At 46.9% G+C, this 14,435-nt stretch overlaps 1 protein-coding gene and 1 non-coding gene across 2 annotated transcripts; both read right to left on the bottom strand.

The window, feature by feature from the left end:
* Positions 1–747: 747 nt before the first annotated feature.
* Tomm20 (translocase of outer mitochondrial membrane 20) lies at positions 748–12,458 on the bottom strand. The gene is made up of 5 exons (XM_041649993.1): positions 12,177–12,458; positions 8,197–8,243; positions 6,155–6,236; positions 3,490–3,632; positions 748–1,255 (listed from the first exon to the last, which is right to left on the bottom strand). The coding sequence occupies exons 1-5, from the start codon at positions 12,295–12,297 to the stop codon at positions 1,211–1,213; spliced, it is 438 nt and encodes a 145-aa protein (XP_041505927.1). The 5' UTR covers positions 12,298–12,458; the 3' UTR covers positions 748–1,210.
* LOC121447723 lies at positions 11,370–11,503 on the bottom strand. Its single transcript, XR_005974247.1, has one exon. It is a non-coding gene; the product is annotated as a small nucleolar RNA SNORA14 (small nucleolar RNA).
* Positions 12,459–14,435: the final 1,977 nt, after the last annotated feature.

Here is a 14,435-nt window from a genome sequence, read left to right as displayed (position 1 = left end):
CGCTCGAGCTGCAGTTCTAATACTACTTGTGTATCACTGCCTAGCACCAAGGCTTTCTGGCTCGAGAATAGTGTTCAACACTTGCTTCTGTAGAGGAAAGCAGTCCTTCACACACAGCTAGTGTTCAAAGGCGACAACGCTGATGCCCCACATCCATTATTTAAAAAAAAAAAAAAGGCCGCATCTCTACCCTCTCCACTGTCATTGCAGAGGAGCCAGCCCACCCAACACACACTGTAGGACACCTCTCCAGCAGTGCCCTACCAGTCCCATTCCCACCCCACCCTTCCCTTATCTGGGCTGATGCAGGACAATGTCTTGACCAGTCACCATTATGATGCTCATCCCTGGGGTGGCTCTATACCCTACCAGCGTACATGTCTACCTAGAAAGCACTGTTTTAAAAGGTTCAGGATCAAAGGCCTGGCAAGGGCTTATAGACAGGCTCAAATGTGTGCCTCTGGGCCTGGCATTCCACCAGAAACTACTAGAGCAAGGTTCTTACATGAAGGGAGTTGTCCAAAGTTGTTATGTACACGCCAACCAGAGGCAGAAACTAGTTAAGCTGAATGAGCGGACAGCAGGCAAAGCTACCTGCAGCCAGGTGCTTGGAATACTAGGAGTTAGTGCCCAAAAGACATTAAGCCACAGATGCAGACTAAGTTTTTAAGGAAACACGGGGAGGAATGGGATCGCTAACAGCACATCAGCACACTTCACATGTTCAAGAGTAAACAGAAAGAAACGGTCTCTGTAAGATTTTAATGCTCAGTTTTCACAAACACATGTTTCTATCCAATTTTATGACTTACAGTAGTAAAATGTACTAGTCTTTAAAAATGGGCATTATTCAACTATCCTTCTTACTCTCTTCCAATCTTTCAAAATTCATCACTGGGCGTTTTTATCTCAGTAATACACTACTTACTGTATTTACATTTGAATTCCATGTCATAAGAATAAACGAAATCCATGATATTTTGGTTAACTCAGTGTATTTATAAAATGAAAAGTCCTATCAAAATACTTTTCACTGGAAAAAATAAATAGAACAGACAATGGATCTACTCAAAGCACACATTCACTTTGGTAGACTTCAGTGTAGGACAGTTCATGACAAGCACATTTGCCCTTATTCCCCCAGAGCTGAGCAGCTTCCAAGCTAATGGTTAAATCATTTTTAACAAATTTTATAGTGTTGATATCTGGCTCATTCCACATCATCTTCAGCCAAGCTCTGAGCACTTACAATTCTCTGTAAAGAAAAAGAAAATTAATTGAGAAGTGTCTAACTTCAGCTTACACTAACCCTTGCTCGAGAGTTCCCCCATCCTGACACAGACCCCACACTTCACACACTGCTATCTGAGACAAGACCAGCTGGGCATGGAGACAGCCCTGCAATCTCAGCGCCAGGGCTGCTGAGGGGAGGGGACTGGTGGTGGTGTTGGGGTGTCACCACACAAGCTTCAGTTTCACACCAGAATCCAAGTGAATAGATGAAGTACAAGGCAGAATGCTCTGTCAATTATGTAGTAATCTACAGACTTTTCACCCCACACAAACCAAGGACAGCAGCTGGCGCTCTTACCAAGCTGTAAGGTCATTTCCTTTCCAGCCCCCAGCCATTACAAGAAGCAATACTGCATTCCAAAATTAACACCCTCCCCCTCAAATCTACATTTAACTGACAAAAACAGGTAATAGAGTAATACACCTGTTGAGAATTTAGATGCTAACCAGGCAAACCTACAACATTCTTCTAGGCTGCTTTGGCCTGGACTTTCTTTGTTCTCAACAGTCCCTGGACTGGAAGCTCAGGCGCCAGTGTGGTAGTACTGAGAATCTGGGATGGTAAGGCCTAGGGGACAGTGATGAGATCTGCCATGTACCGCTCTCCAACTCAGTTCCTGAATGAACAGTTAACCCAATTCCCAGCTCTTCACTGCCCACTCCACACCGGGCTGGTTCCCCTTCCAATTCTGTGTCACACTGTGACACAGCCAGGTGGCTCCTGGACTGATGTACAACAGCTAAATCCATGTCCAGAACGGGCTTTGATTACAGCATCACAAACTACAGAAGTTACCCCTTCAACAGCACGTAACGTTAACTGGGGTGTGGACAGAATGGAACCATATTCATCTAAATTTAAAACTTAGTTCAAGGGCTGGAGAGATGGCTCAGTGGTTAAGAGCATTGACTGTTCTTCCAGAGGACCTGAGTTCTATTCCCAGCAACCACATGGTGGCTCACAACATCTGTAATGAGATCTGGTGCCCTCTTCTGGCCTGCAGGCATACATGGAGGAAGAATGTTGTATACATGATAAATAAATAAAAATCTTTAATTAAAAAAAAACTTTAAGTTCTTGTAATCAGTTTTTTGTTTTGTTTTTCAAGACAGCGTAAGACAGGGTTTCTCTGTGTAACAGCCCTGGCTGTCCTGGAACTCACTATGTAGACCAGGCTAGCCTCGAACTCACAGAGATCCACCTGTGTCTGCCTCCCAGAAGGCTGGGATTAAAGGCGTACACAACCACTGCTGGGTGTAGTTCAAGTTCCTGGTATTCTAAATCTTCTGGAAATCTTGGGGAAATTTAATTTCTCCCCAGGCCTCTTCCAACCTAGCTGAGTTAACAATCGGTGCAAAGGAGCTACAACTGTGACTCAATGGTGAAGCCTGCGCCTAACTTGAGTAAGGCACAAAACCATGAAAGAAAAAAGTTGGAAAACTATTAAGTTACTGAAAAGCCTTGTGAAAACTTGCTTGCCATCATCACTTTGCTAACTCTGATCCATATGGAACTAGCAATCAGCACATGCAGTAGCTGATCTGAGACTCATTTTGGTCTCCTTAGAAAGAATGCATGGTAATGAAAGTTTAGCCAATTTGTACTTAATGTTTTGAAACAAAATCTCACTAAATAGCCATGGCTCAAACCCCAAAAGTGCTGGGATGACAGGTGTGTGCTCACACTCAGCTGTATTAACAGTTAATACATGCCCTTTGTCCCTCCCAGGAGAAATTGAGGAATGTATGTCACACAGCACCAATTCAAAGCCCACAGCAGCAGGAGGCAGACAGTACCAAGCCTGACACATGGAACCAGGATGGCCCAGGTTATGCAATCTTGACTTTCTGTATCCCCTATGTTAACTAAAAGCTTGATACGATGTCTGACAAGCGTGCCCAGAGCCTTGAGTACAATGGGCGAGGGCTCCAAAGCGCACTGCATCCCGAGCACGAGCCAGCTGGCCTGAACTTAGGGACTCAAATGTAAAGGCCTCACACTCAACACCAATCATGTACACTTATGAATCACATCTGATACAGGTCTGGATCTTATGCTACTCACCTGCTTAATGTATCATTAGGAAAACCATTTCCAGGTCTGGCATATCCAATATTATAATATGCTCAGTAGACTTGCCCCTGAGCATCTAGTCCTCAGACCAATCAATTCATGGGCTACTCTGAGGCACTTACCTGACTAATGGTTGGAAGCTTGGTCAGAAGCATCTGGAACACTGGTGGTGGGAGAGTCTGCTGTAACACTTGCAGCAGCTGCTGAGGCTGCCCACACACAGCAATCGCATTTGTCAGGTGGTCTACACCGTTCTCGTAGTCACCTGCAAGAGTGTACAGAACCACATGTTATCTGGGGCCGTCAAAACGTAGTCACCAACAGATCAAATCGGGGACAAGTAAAACAACCGGCACTGAATTTCCCTGCACCCACGGAATGGACGTATTTCACCAGCTGCCTGCTGTGGAGAGTGGGGCACCAGCACCTAGCGCTTCAGAACCTCAAGCATGGTCAGAAATAGCTCAGTCTCTGCCCTCGTGGGAATTATGGTTATCCCACCCGTACAATCAGGACACCAGCTGACTGCAGCCACCACTCTGACGTGCGAGACCAGTTCCTTTCCTAGGGCATGAGAAGATGTAATGGTGCCCATCAGGAGACCCTACGCAGGGCCAGGCCCCGAGACCGTGGGACGTAGAGCTGAAGCTGACTGGCTTACTCAGTTCCTACTCCAGCACACACCAGGCCTCTTCTGGACCAGTTCTGGCAATAACCTTTTCTGCCCATTTGTCAGTGCTGAAATTGCAGCTGGCCAGACCAGAGGAACTAATTCACTCCAGGCTGAAGCACCACCATGTTGCAAAGAACACACAGTGCCTGGGCCTCCCTAGGGCACCTTGGGAAAATCTATTCTTCTAAGTTTTCCTACTCAAATTGGTTTTAATCTAGGAAAAGTCTGGAAATAAGTTTGCTAGTTACTTGAATACAAACAAGAACATCTCTTGACTTTTGGTGAAATCTTCTCTTAGGAAAAAAATCTAAGAAGTTGTGGTCCGTGAGGTGGCTCAGCAAGTAAAACTAAAGTAAGCCTGGATACCTTAGTTCAATTCCCAGCCTCACCTAAGGGTGGAAGAGGACTGTTTCCAAGTTTTTCTCTGACCCTACACCAACACGTGGAACTCACATGCATCTCCCACAAACACATTGAATTTTAAAGGGGTTAAGATGATTGCCACCATAAACTCTCATAAAACACAATAACACATTATCATGAAATTCAACTCTAACCGAATCCAGTATAAAATTTGAAATTTTATTAATGACAGCAACAACTTCAAAAAGTTTTGAATAGGAACCATCCTTGTAGCATGAATAATAAAAACCCAGAGACAGATACTGGAGCTCAACCCGAAGATCAGAGGAGCAAAGCAGCCAACCACTAGAGACACCTTTTACCTCTACCAAATATTTAGACAGAAAGGGTGAGGTCCTGTCTCTTCCCCTTTATATTTCTTTCTCCACCCAGCCATATAATTTGTCTCCACCTCCCTAGTGCCAGGATTCAAAGTGTGAGCCACCAACACCTAGATCTGTTTCTGGATTGATCTTGTGTAGCCCAGGGTGGCCTTGAACTCAGAGATCCATCTGCCTCTGTCCCCCGAGTCGTGGGCCTAAACGTGTGTGCCACCGCTCCCTGGCTTCTAGTGACTTAGCTTTGCACTCTGACCTTCAGGCAAGTTGTATTTATACAAATAAAATATCACTACACATCCTATAGTATAGAACAAAATGTTACCCAATTAAGATATTTAGTAGCTGGGCATGGTAACAAATGCCTTTTAATCCTAGCACTCGGGAGGCAGAGGTAGGCTGGCTTACAAATTGAATTCCAGGATAGTCAGAGCTGCCACACAAAAGAAACCCTGTCTCAGAAAGGAAAAAAAATAAAGATATAGATAAGGATGAAAAATAAAACCAAACAACAAAAACAAACCTTCTGATTGAGTAAGTGGGCAAAAGTAATTAAGTATCTAAATTCTGGACCATGTAACTGATCAGATCTGAACCGAGATGCTAGGAAAACCTGGTATGATGACTAATCCTGGCTGTTAACTCGACTAATTGGAAAATTAACTGAAATCCAAGTAGCTGGGCACATCTGAGTTATTTTTCTTGGTGGGACTATCTAAGGTTGGAAACCCACCCTAAATCCTGGCCACACTTCCTGGAGGCAGCCTACAGACATGACAGAAAGCTGTGTCTGCTTGCCCTCACTCTCACCGGCAAATTCAGCTCTCCCAGGTCTTTTGACAGTGTTAGAATATACTTCATGATCACAACGTGGACTGAAAACCGGCAGCTCTCTAGGACAGATCCTTGGCCTTTCTGTGACGAGATGCCAGTGTTGGGACTAGTCAGACCATAACTGTTCCTGATGACTAGGTGCGTGCTGGCAAACTGGGATCACATTCAGTCACTATTTACACTGCACTACGGATGGGCGCCGGTGTGCGTGCGCGCACACACACACACACACACTCTAAATGACTTCAGAGTCACCTGTAAAAATGAAGCTCTCACCTAGCTCCACTCAACTCTTGCCTCATCCTCCACTTGCTCTGTGACAGAGCACGCGAGCCTAAGACGCGCATAAAACCCAGTGCTGAACAATGGCAGCCTATGGTCTGTCTTTCCGGAGTCAGCCTTAGTAAAAAGCACCAAGAAACTCACCTTGAAATGTTTAGAATCCTTTTTCTAACATCAACTATGCAAGAAAATCCTGTCATAAATTTTTATCAATATGAATAATTCACTCTACTTTCTCAATCCTGGAATGACTATTACCTTGTGCTAATAACTCTTCACCAAGCTGTATCTCCTCAAGGAAGAACTTCTGAACAGCTTCAGCATCCTTTAAGTCAGGTAACTGGAAAAGGAATATTTAGAAATTAAACCGAGAATACAACCCACACGGAAAGCCAATAAAATTTAAAAATGACAGTGGTAGCACAACAAATGAGCACCAATTCTAAGAACAAAAACTTAGTCAAAAAAAAAAGCTAAGAAATCTAAAAAGTACAAATATCCATATTGTCTATACCATCTTTACAAACCTCTATTACCTATATCTATCTCTGTCATCTATACGATGCTTTTTTGTAGCCATTATAGATAAACACTATCATCCATTCATTTGCTGGTTGGACTTAAGGCCAAACCCAGGGCCCCTTGCATACTAGAAAAGCGCTCTATTACTGAGCTACATTCCCAGTCCTCTTTATATTTGACAGCATCTTACCAGGGTGGCCACAAAGCTTCAAACCTCCGGCCTCAGGGAGCCCCAGGTCACCAGACACACCTCTGAGGGATGAGGGCAGACTCACTGTGCATTTGCTGGTCATCTCAGTTCTTTTTTTTTTAACCCCGCCCCCAAAATCTTTTTTTTTTTTGTTTTTTCGAGACAGGGTTTCTCTGTAGCTTTGGAGCCTGTCCTGGAACTCCCTATGTAGACCAGGCTGGCCTCGAACTCAGAGATCCACCTGCCTCTGCCTCCCGAGTGCTGGGATTAAAGGCGTGCGCCACCACCGCCCAGCTGGTCATCTCAGTTCTTATAATGAACCATAAGCAACTGACAGGGAAAGGGCAGAGCTCAGTGGTAGAGCGCGCCAGGCAGACAATGCCCAGCTCCACCTCTCCATTCTTAACCAACACTTCTCCCATCAGCCCCACACACTTACACACAATCTCAAGTTACCTCCCCATCTGTATCCCACAGATTGGAAAAGTAGTCTGGACGTAGCAGGAAAACAGCTCTCAGCTTCTATTTGCTAGAACCATATGCTAGCAGCTATGCTGATCACTTATCTGGTTCAAAATAACAAAGTCTAACACTTTTTGATCACATTTTCCCTGCCTGAATGATTCGTGATCCAACAGTTCACGTTCTACAAAGAAGTAATGTCAGCAAGAAGGAAAGCGACATGTAGCTGAACTAGCATTTGCTCAGTTCACTGACACAGCCCAGGTGAGTTTTAATCAAGTAGATTAAAAAAAAATCTTGGGGGCTGGAGAGATGGCTCAGAGGTTAAGAGCATTGCCTGCTCTTCCAAAGGTCCTGAGTTCAATTCCCAGCAACCACATGGTGGCTCACAACCATCTGTAATGAGGTCTGGTGCCCTCTTCTGGCCTGCAGGCATAGACACAGACAGAATAGTGTATACATAATAAATAAATAAATATTTAAAAAAAAATCTTGCGTAGTCATTAAAATTTAGTAACACGGGACCCAAAATGAAATTATATTCTACAAGTTACGATTTTTTTTTAAATCCATCAGAATCTGGTACAGTTCTGGTCCATAGGTTTAAAAACTTTAAAGAGCCTTGGGATTAATACACAGAGCTCCCTTTGCCACAGCAGAGGGTCCACTGGGCTGCCCAGGATGCCTGGCCTGTGAATTCCTCTCTCCACACTAGGGTTCCAGGTGTGGCTCTTTCCAAGGACACCAGAGGAAGGACTCAAATGCTGCATTTTAACCATTCTTTTTTTTTTTTTTTAAATATTTATTTATTTATTATGTATACAATGTTCTGCAGGCCAGAAGAGGGCACCAGACCTCATTCCAGATGGTTGTGAGCCACCATGTGGTTGCTGGGAATTGAACTCAGGACCTTTGGAAGAGCAGGCAATGCTCTTAACCACTGAGCCATCTCTCCAGCCCCATTTTAACCATTCTTAAGTGGCTGAGAACACAACTCTTGGCGCCCACATCTCTAGAGACCCCCATCTTGCTGCTTCTTTAGTAAGATATTTGTTGTCACCACCACCAAAGAAAATCTAGCAGGCTAGATAACCTGCTCTTACAAACACAAAGACCACGTTATTACCTTTGAAAGCCCAGCTCTCTCCTTAGCAAGCTTCTGTTTCTTTCTTCCTACAAAATAAATAAATAAATAAATAAATAAATAAAATTTCGCTTGGCTATCGTCAAAAGGATCAACACATCTGACTACTCAGCAATCATTAATTCACAAACCGTCCTGACCCTAGAACCCCTGCCTCGCTGGTCCATGGTGAGTGAACCGGCATTTCTGGACAGCAGCTCCCCCCCCATCACCAGGTCTAGCAATGCACAGGACAGAGACAGTTCCAACAGCTGCCCCCCAGCAGAACAAAGCTCCCTTTTCAAGGTAAAAGAATTAAGCATTTATTACTGAGTTATACTAGATTCTAGCTTTACTATTAAGCAGCATGATTTTGTAAAAATAAAATATTTGACTTCACTGGGTTTTTTTTTTTGAGACAAGTTCTGTGAATCCAGGTTGATCTGATCTGTTACAGTGGAGGCTCCTAACCTCTAGATCCTTCTGCTCCAGCTCAAGTGCAGGGATTACAGGTATGCAACAAGGTACCAAGGTCCCAGTAGCATTTATGTTTGGTCATAAAAGAAAGGGGTAAGAGGTCATGCTCCAAAATGCATTCTGCTGCCTATGGCTGCTTATTTAAAAATGACCTCAAGCCGGGCAGTGGTGGCGCACGCCTTTAATCCCAGCACTCGGGAGGCAGAGGCAGGCGGATCTCTGTGAGTTCGAGACCAGCCTGGTCTACAAGAGCTAGTTCCAGGACAGGCTCCAAAACCACAGAGAAACCCTGTCTCGAAAAACAAAAATAAATAAATAAATAAAAATGACCTCACTGCTCTGTAATGGTGTGCTCCATAAGAAAAGGCACTGGTGGGCTGGAGAGATGGCTCAGTGGTTAAAGATGCTGACTATTCTTCCAGAGGTCCTGAGTTCAAGTCCCAGCAAACACATGGTGGCTCACAACCATCTACAATGAGATATGGTGCCCTGCAGTCATACATGGGGGCAGCACATTGTATTGTATACATAATTAAAAAAAAAAAAAGAAAGGGCACTGGTGTGTTGAGATCACAGCCCTTTTTGTACTGACCTACACTAAAGTAAGGTACAATAACCTGGCACTCATTCAAACTGATCTAATAATAGTATCTCCATAATTATGGGGCTTCCACCAGGCTTGTGAGTTAACAGATGCAAACACCTGACAAGAGTGCCTGGGCTCATATTCTGCCCTTGGCACCTCAGTTAAATATTCAAACCTAGAAAGTAACAATCAACTCAATACTATGACCTGGACAATAACTAGGTGGCCCAAGTGAAGGGCTCTCTATGCACTAACTGGGTAAATTATAAATTAGAAAAATCTAACTTCAGCCGGGTGGTGGCGGCATACGCCTTTAATTCCAGCACTTGGGAGGCAAAGGTGAGGGGATCTCTGAAAGTTCAAGGCCAGCCTGGCCCAGAAAAGCTAGTTCCAGGACAGTCTCCAAAGCTACACAGAGAAACCCTATCTCCAACACCCCCCCCCCGAAAGAAAAAGAAAAGAAAGAAAATAAAAAAAGCCTCTAAAAACCTTAAAGTACTCTATGAATCCAGGACAACACATGACTACAGGACCTGTTGGTCAATTCCTACGATGTGAAAGCAGCTGTTCAAGATCTCCTGCCCTCAGACACTGTACAGACACACACCAGACAAAAAGTACCTTGAAAACAAAGCAAAACTGTGTAATAATGCAATGTTCTAAACCAGAATTTTGAGAAAATAAAAAGACTATGAACTCCATTAGTTTTCCACAGCCATCTGACTAACATGTGCATGGGCGTGGTTTCATACAAGGGTCTCTGTGACACAGGGAAAAACACATCAGGTACACATCCAATCAGCAGAATCAGGCCTTGCTTTTTACTTGCTGATATTAATCTCAAATGGCACTTGTAAACTTGCGGTAACTATATCCACTGGGTGCTGGGTGGCAGAGGTGGTGCACTCCTGCACTCCCAGCGCTGGGGAGGAGGAAGGATAGGGAGTTCAAGGACAGCTGGTATTAGAGACCTTGTCTCAAAACAAACAAACAAACAAACAAACACAACAACAACAAAAAAAACCCGTGCAAAATATAAGTTCAGACACACCCCAAATCCAAGACACCTAACTAAGTCGCCTCTCTAACACATTCCTCAATGGAGCATCTTTCACACCGTTTAGATGCCCGATCGAGCCGGGCGGTGGTGGCGCACGCCTTTAATCCCAGCACAGGGAGGCAGAGGCAGGTGGATCTCTGTGAGTTCGAGACCAGCCTGGTCTACAAGAGCTAGTTCCAGGACAGGCTCCAAAGCCACAGAGAAACCCTGTCTCCAAAAACCAAAATAAATAAATAAATAAATAAATAAATAAATTAGATGCCCGATCGAGCCTCTGGGGCGAGGAGTGAGGATCAGCTGCTTACAGAAGCATTAGTCTGGGTTAAGACACCTAATCCAATTTCAAACACTCAATTTAAGCTCCTTTTCATTAAATATCAAAAAGAAAACGACGGGAGAAACTAGTCTTTTACTGCAGATGTAAATGAGTCAAAACCAACTATTCAGATTCCTAAGGCTCACTCAACTGCAGACGGCTTTAAAGAGACTGGAACTACTCGCTATTTGTTTGCAAAAATTTAAGAAATTCTGGCATTCATTAATAGCGTTGTCGGCAGCAGTACTAGAGATCCGAAAGTGTGGATTCGTTCCTGCCTTTTATGCCACAGCTACAGTTACTAATTCACTTAGGTCCTGACTAAAGTTAGGAGGAAAAAACAGAACAAAACCAAAAAAACCCACCAACAACACAAAGCGGATAGAACAGATCGTGTAGGTACAGGCAGTGGTGGAAGACCGAGTCTGAAAAAGGCCGTGGATTCAATCGCCAGAAGGGCTAAAAGGAAATGCCGGAAAGGTTATTCTGAAAACAAGGCTAGCAGGCTCTGTGCCCCAAGCCTTTAATGTCAGCACTTGAGTCCGAGGCAGGTTGATCTCTTGACTCTGAGGCCACACTGGTCTACAGATGGAAAACCAGGTTCAAAACAAAAAACCCCAAACAACCCAAATTTCCCCGAAACGACAATTTACGATTTCTTCAACCAAAAACTATTTTCTTAAGATTTCCAAAGGAATTAACCCGCTTAGCTATCTCCATCCGGCAAACCCCCTAAAAGATGTCGCAGGTATGAAATAAGGCTGAACCACGTGAAGAGCGCAGCCCTTTGGACTCCCCCGCACTTTCTCTAGCATTCACTCATATCTTGGAAGCACCGGAGCAAAGCCGCCAAGAGGGTTTAAGAATGCAAGGATGATCCCGCAGAGTCTGCGGATTGAGGCTCTAGCGAACGATTGCGCACACAAGAGGCTACCATTTCGGGGTAAGGATTGGATTAGCCATGTGGTGGCGCCCGTCTGTAAAGCCAGCAATGGGAGGCACCACGAGTTCGAAGCCAGCCTCCAAACTGCAGCAAACACACGGGAACAATCTCTTCCAACAGTGAAGCAGGAACGATGGTTCGTGCCTGTTAGCACAGCCCTCGAGGAGCTGAAGGACGGCGGCTGCGCCACGAGGTCGAGGCTAGCCTGGGCTAGTGATTCAAGCCAGCCTCAACGACACGGCAGGCCCCGGTTTCAAACACGCACACACCGCCCACAAGTCTAATGGAGGCTGGGCGAGGTGGCTCATGCCTGGGACAATACCTGGAAGGCGAAGGCGGGAGGACTGCCATGACCTCCAGCCCATCCAGGACTAAAGACCCATCTTAAAAAGAAAAAAATTACAGACGGGTGGGAGGGGACACGGTTCCCCTCCCGGGAGCCAAGCGTGCCTCCATCCCGTCGCCTGCAAGATGGAGCCCAGGTCGCCTCCAAGATGGAGGCCCGCGGGCACGGGCGGGACCCCGGGCGCAGCGCGCGGCCGGGGCGGCCTGCGGAGGTCGCGTCGGGCGTCGGGAAGCGGGGTCGCGCGGGCCCACTCACGTTCTCGCAGCCTGTTCTTGAAGTTGGGGTCGCTCCGCCTTTTGCGGTCGAAGTAGATGCAGTAGCCGATGAAGAGGGCGCCGCACACGCCCGCGGCGATGGCACTGTTGCGGCCCACCATCTTCGCTCGTCCGCTCGCTCGCTCGGCGGGGGCGCGCGCGGGCCGGGGCCGGGGCCGCCGAGGGCCGCCAGGCAGCGCTTCGCTCCGAGCGCTCGGAGCACGCCAGCCGCTCGCCGCCCCGCGTCCGGACGGAAGAGGCCCGGCGCCAGCGCTTCCGGCGCGCGAGGACCCGCCCCCCTCCCCCCTCTCTCCCTACCCCGCCCCTCCCGGGGGCGTCCGCGGCGGTGCCTGCGCGGAAGCGCCTGGTGCGCAAGCGCAGACGGCGTCGCCCGCGCCGGCCTCGCTGGGGGAGGGGCGCGCACTGCGGAAGGGTTCGTGCGTCATCACGCGCTTCCTTCCACGAAGACCCGTGGCTTCGTGGCTGCACGTGGTGGTGGCGCGCTGAGTCAGGATCCTTTGTCCGCCATCGTCTCTGGTGAAGGACAGAGGTGCGAGCCTGCTAGCACAGCACCCCACCCCACCGTGCCGGTCAGGAAGCCCACGACGTGAAGAGCGTGCCTTCCCTTTTTCCATTTTTTGAGCCCGGCTCTCCCCTTGTGACTTAGCCAGGCCTGGGACTTGCAGTGTTGTCTGTCTGCCCTGGCCTGAAACCTGCAACCCTCCCACCTCGGCCTGCACTACTCGGCTTGGCTGCATTTGTTTTTTGAGCTGTGGCCGAACTTGGACACAGCAATTGATTTCAAAATAATTTTAGGGTGTAGCCCCATCTTAATTCGTAGGGAAGAAAAATGGAGTGATTCTTCAAAAAGCAAAACAAAAGTTAACCTTGAAGGAAGTAGAAAGGCAGAAAAAAAAACAGTATGGGGGCGGTTGCTCTTTGTGCCCTTGGGCTGTCATTAATTGTCATTAATCCAAGAGTAGCAATTCTTTGACGTTTTAAGTGAAATTAAATAATAATGGGGAAAGCCCCAAACCCAGGCTACCTATCTGTACTGCAGGGACCCACGCCTTCCCTGGGAGCTGGACCTGAGCTGAGCGCTATTGAATATTGTGTAGCTGTGTTAAACGCTATTCGAATGGGTGTTTCTGTGCGGACTTTTAAGTGAGTCTTAGTTGTAGACACCGTTCTGGGACTTTCTGTCAACGAAGCGAAGCCACCCGCACGCTCTAAACACAACCCTGCTACCCGTAGTACACACTGTAGCTGCTTGTTGCTGAAGACCGACTCAGCACCGGGAGGCTCTGTTTTAGAGCAATTGTACCGATCTTTTTACTATCCAAGAGCCAGAGGGGACTCTGGATGACTTCCCACCAAGGCTAGGGTGAGAAGCGTCCCTTCGTGTTCCAGAGTTAGTGCAAAGCACAAAGCTTCTTTTGCATGAAGAGTTATGATTGGTGCAAGCACTCACTTCATCCCTTTTCCTCTCCCACAACCAGGTTGTGTTTTTTAAATGTATGTGCAGAGAAACCAGGGGCTCAGCTGACCAGCCACCCCATGAAGCTGGGGCTGGCGTTTTCTCTAATCAGCCAGCAAGCCCCAGCAGTCTCCACTTGCTGCGGTTCCGGGTCTGCACCAGGCACCCACCCGACAGCTCCATTTTTTAGTCAGCCAGGAGATGCTGCCTTGTATTGGTGCCTAGTATTGCAACATTAGACCCGATAAAAAGGTTATTCCCAACTGATTTCTTTTAGCTAGCAACTAGAGGGGTGGCAGTAGAGAGTGACAGCGGTGACCATGCCCACACCACCACCCTTCTGTGGCAGTAGCAGCAAGCGAGAAATAGGATGACAGAGCAGAAGGTAGAAGGTTGTGGAGAGATGAAGGTGCTGCCTCTGGTCATTGCCAGAGTTCCAGGAAACACCCACACCTTACAGACAAGGATCCTGACACCCGAGACCCCAGAGCTGTAACACTGCATGAGGATGAGGGTCCCAAGGTCTGAGGTCCTCCCAGGGGTAATAAAAGGTGTTGCCGCCTCACTAGCCCTGGGCTGCTGGCAATCAGAAGTCAGAGCTATCTGGTTTGCAAGGCCTGAAACCCTAAATCTCCAGTTCTTGGGACTTGGAACTAGAAGCCTCTGGATCAGTAAGCCCCAGCTAAGAAGCTGTCTGCACTTCAGGGCTCAGAACTACCAACTCCACAGAAGCTATTCCTTGCCTAGTGGATTTCCATCTGAGCAAAAGAATGCCAGCCAGTT

The sequence above is a fragment of the Microtus oregoni genome, unplaced genomic scaffold, assembly GCF_018167655.1.
Source record: "Microtus oregoni isolate MIOR12 unplaced genomic scaffold, Mior012 000004F_ref0000308, whole genome shotgun sequence".
NCBI classification, from domain to species: Eukaryota; Metazoa; Chordata; class Mammalia; order Rodentia; family Cricetidae; genus Microtus; species Microtus oregoni.
The sequence above is the reverse complement of the archived record's forward strand: the minus strand, read 5'-3'. Positions and strand labels throughout refer to the sequence as shown.

What these genes read in the sequence shown, in the direction of transcription:
- Tomm20 (XM_041649993.1), bottom strand. Translation starts at nt 12,297, where the DNA reads ATGGTGGGCCGCAACAGTGCCATCGCCGCGGGCGTGTGCGGCGCCCTC. An exon ending in CAAGAACAGGCTGCGAGAAC is followed by an intron (nt 8,244 to 12,176) that starts GTGAGTGGGCCC and finishes TTTATTTTGTAG; the next exon opens with GAAGAAAGAAACAGAAGCTT. An exon ending in AGAGAGCTGGGCTTTCAAAG is followed by an intron (nt 6,237 to 8,196) that starts GTAATAACGTGG and finishes TTCCTTTTCCAG; the next exon opens with TTACCTGACTTAAAGGATGC.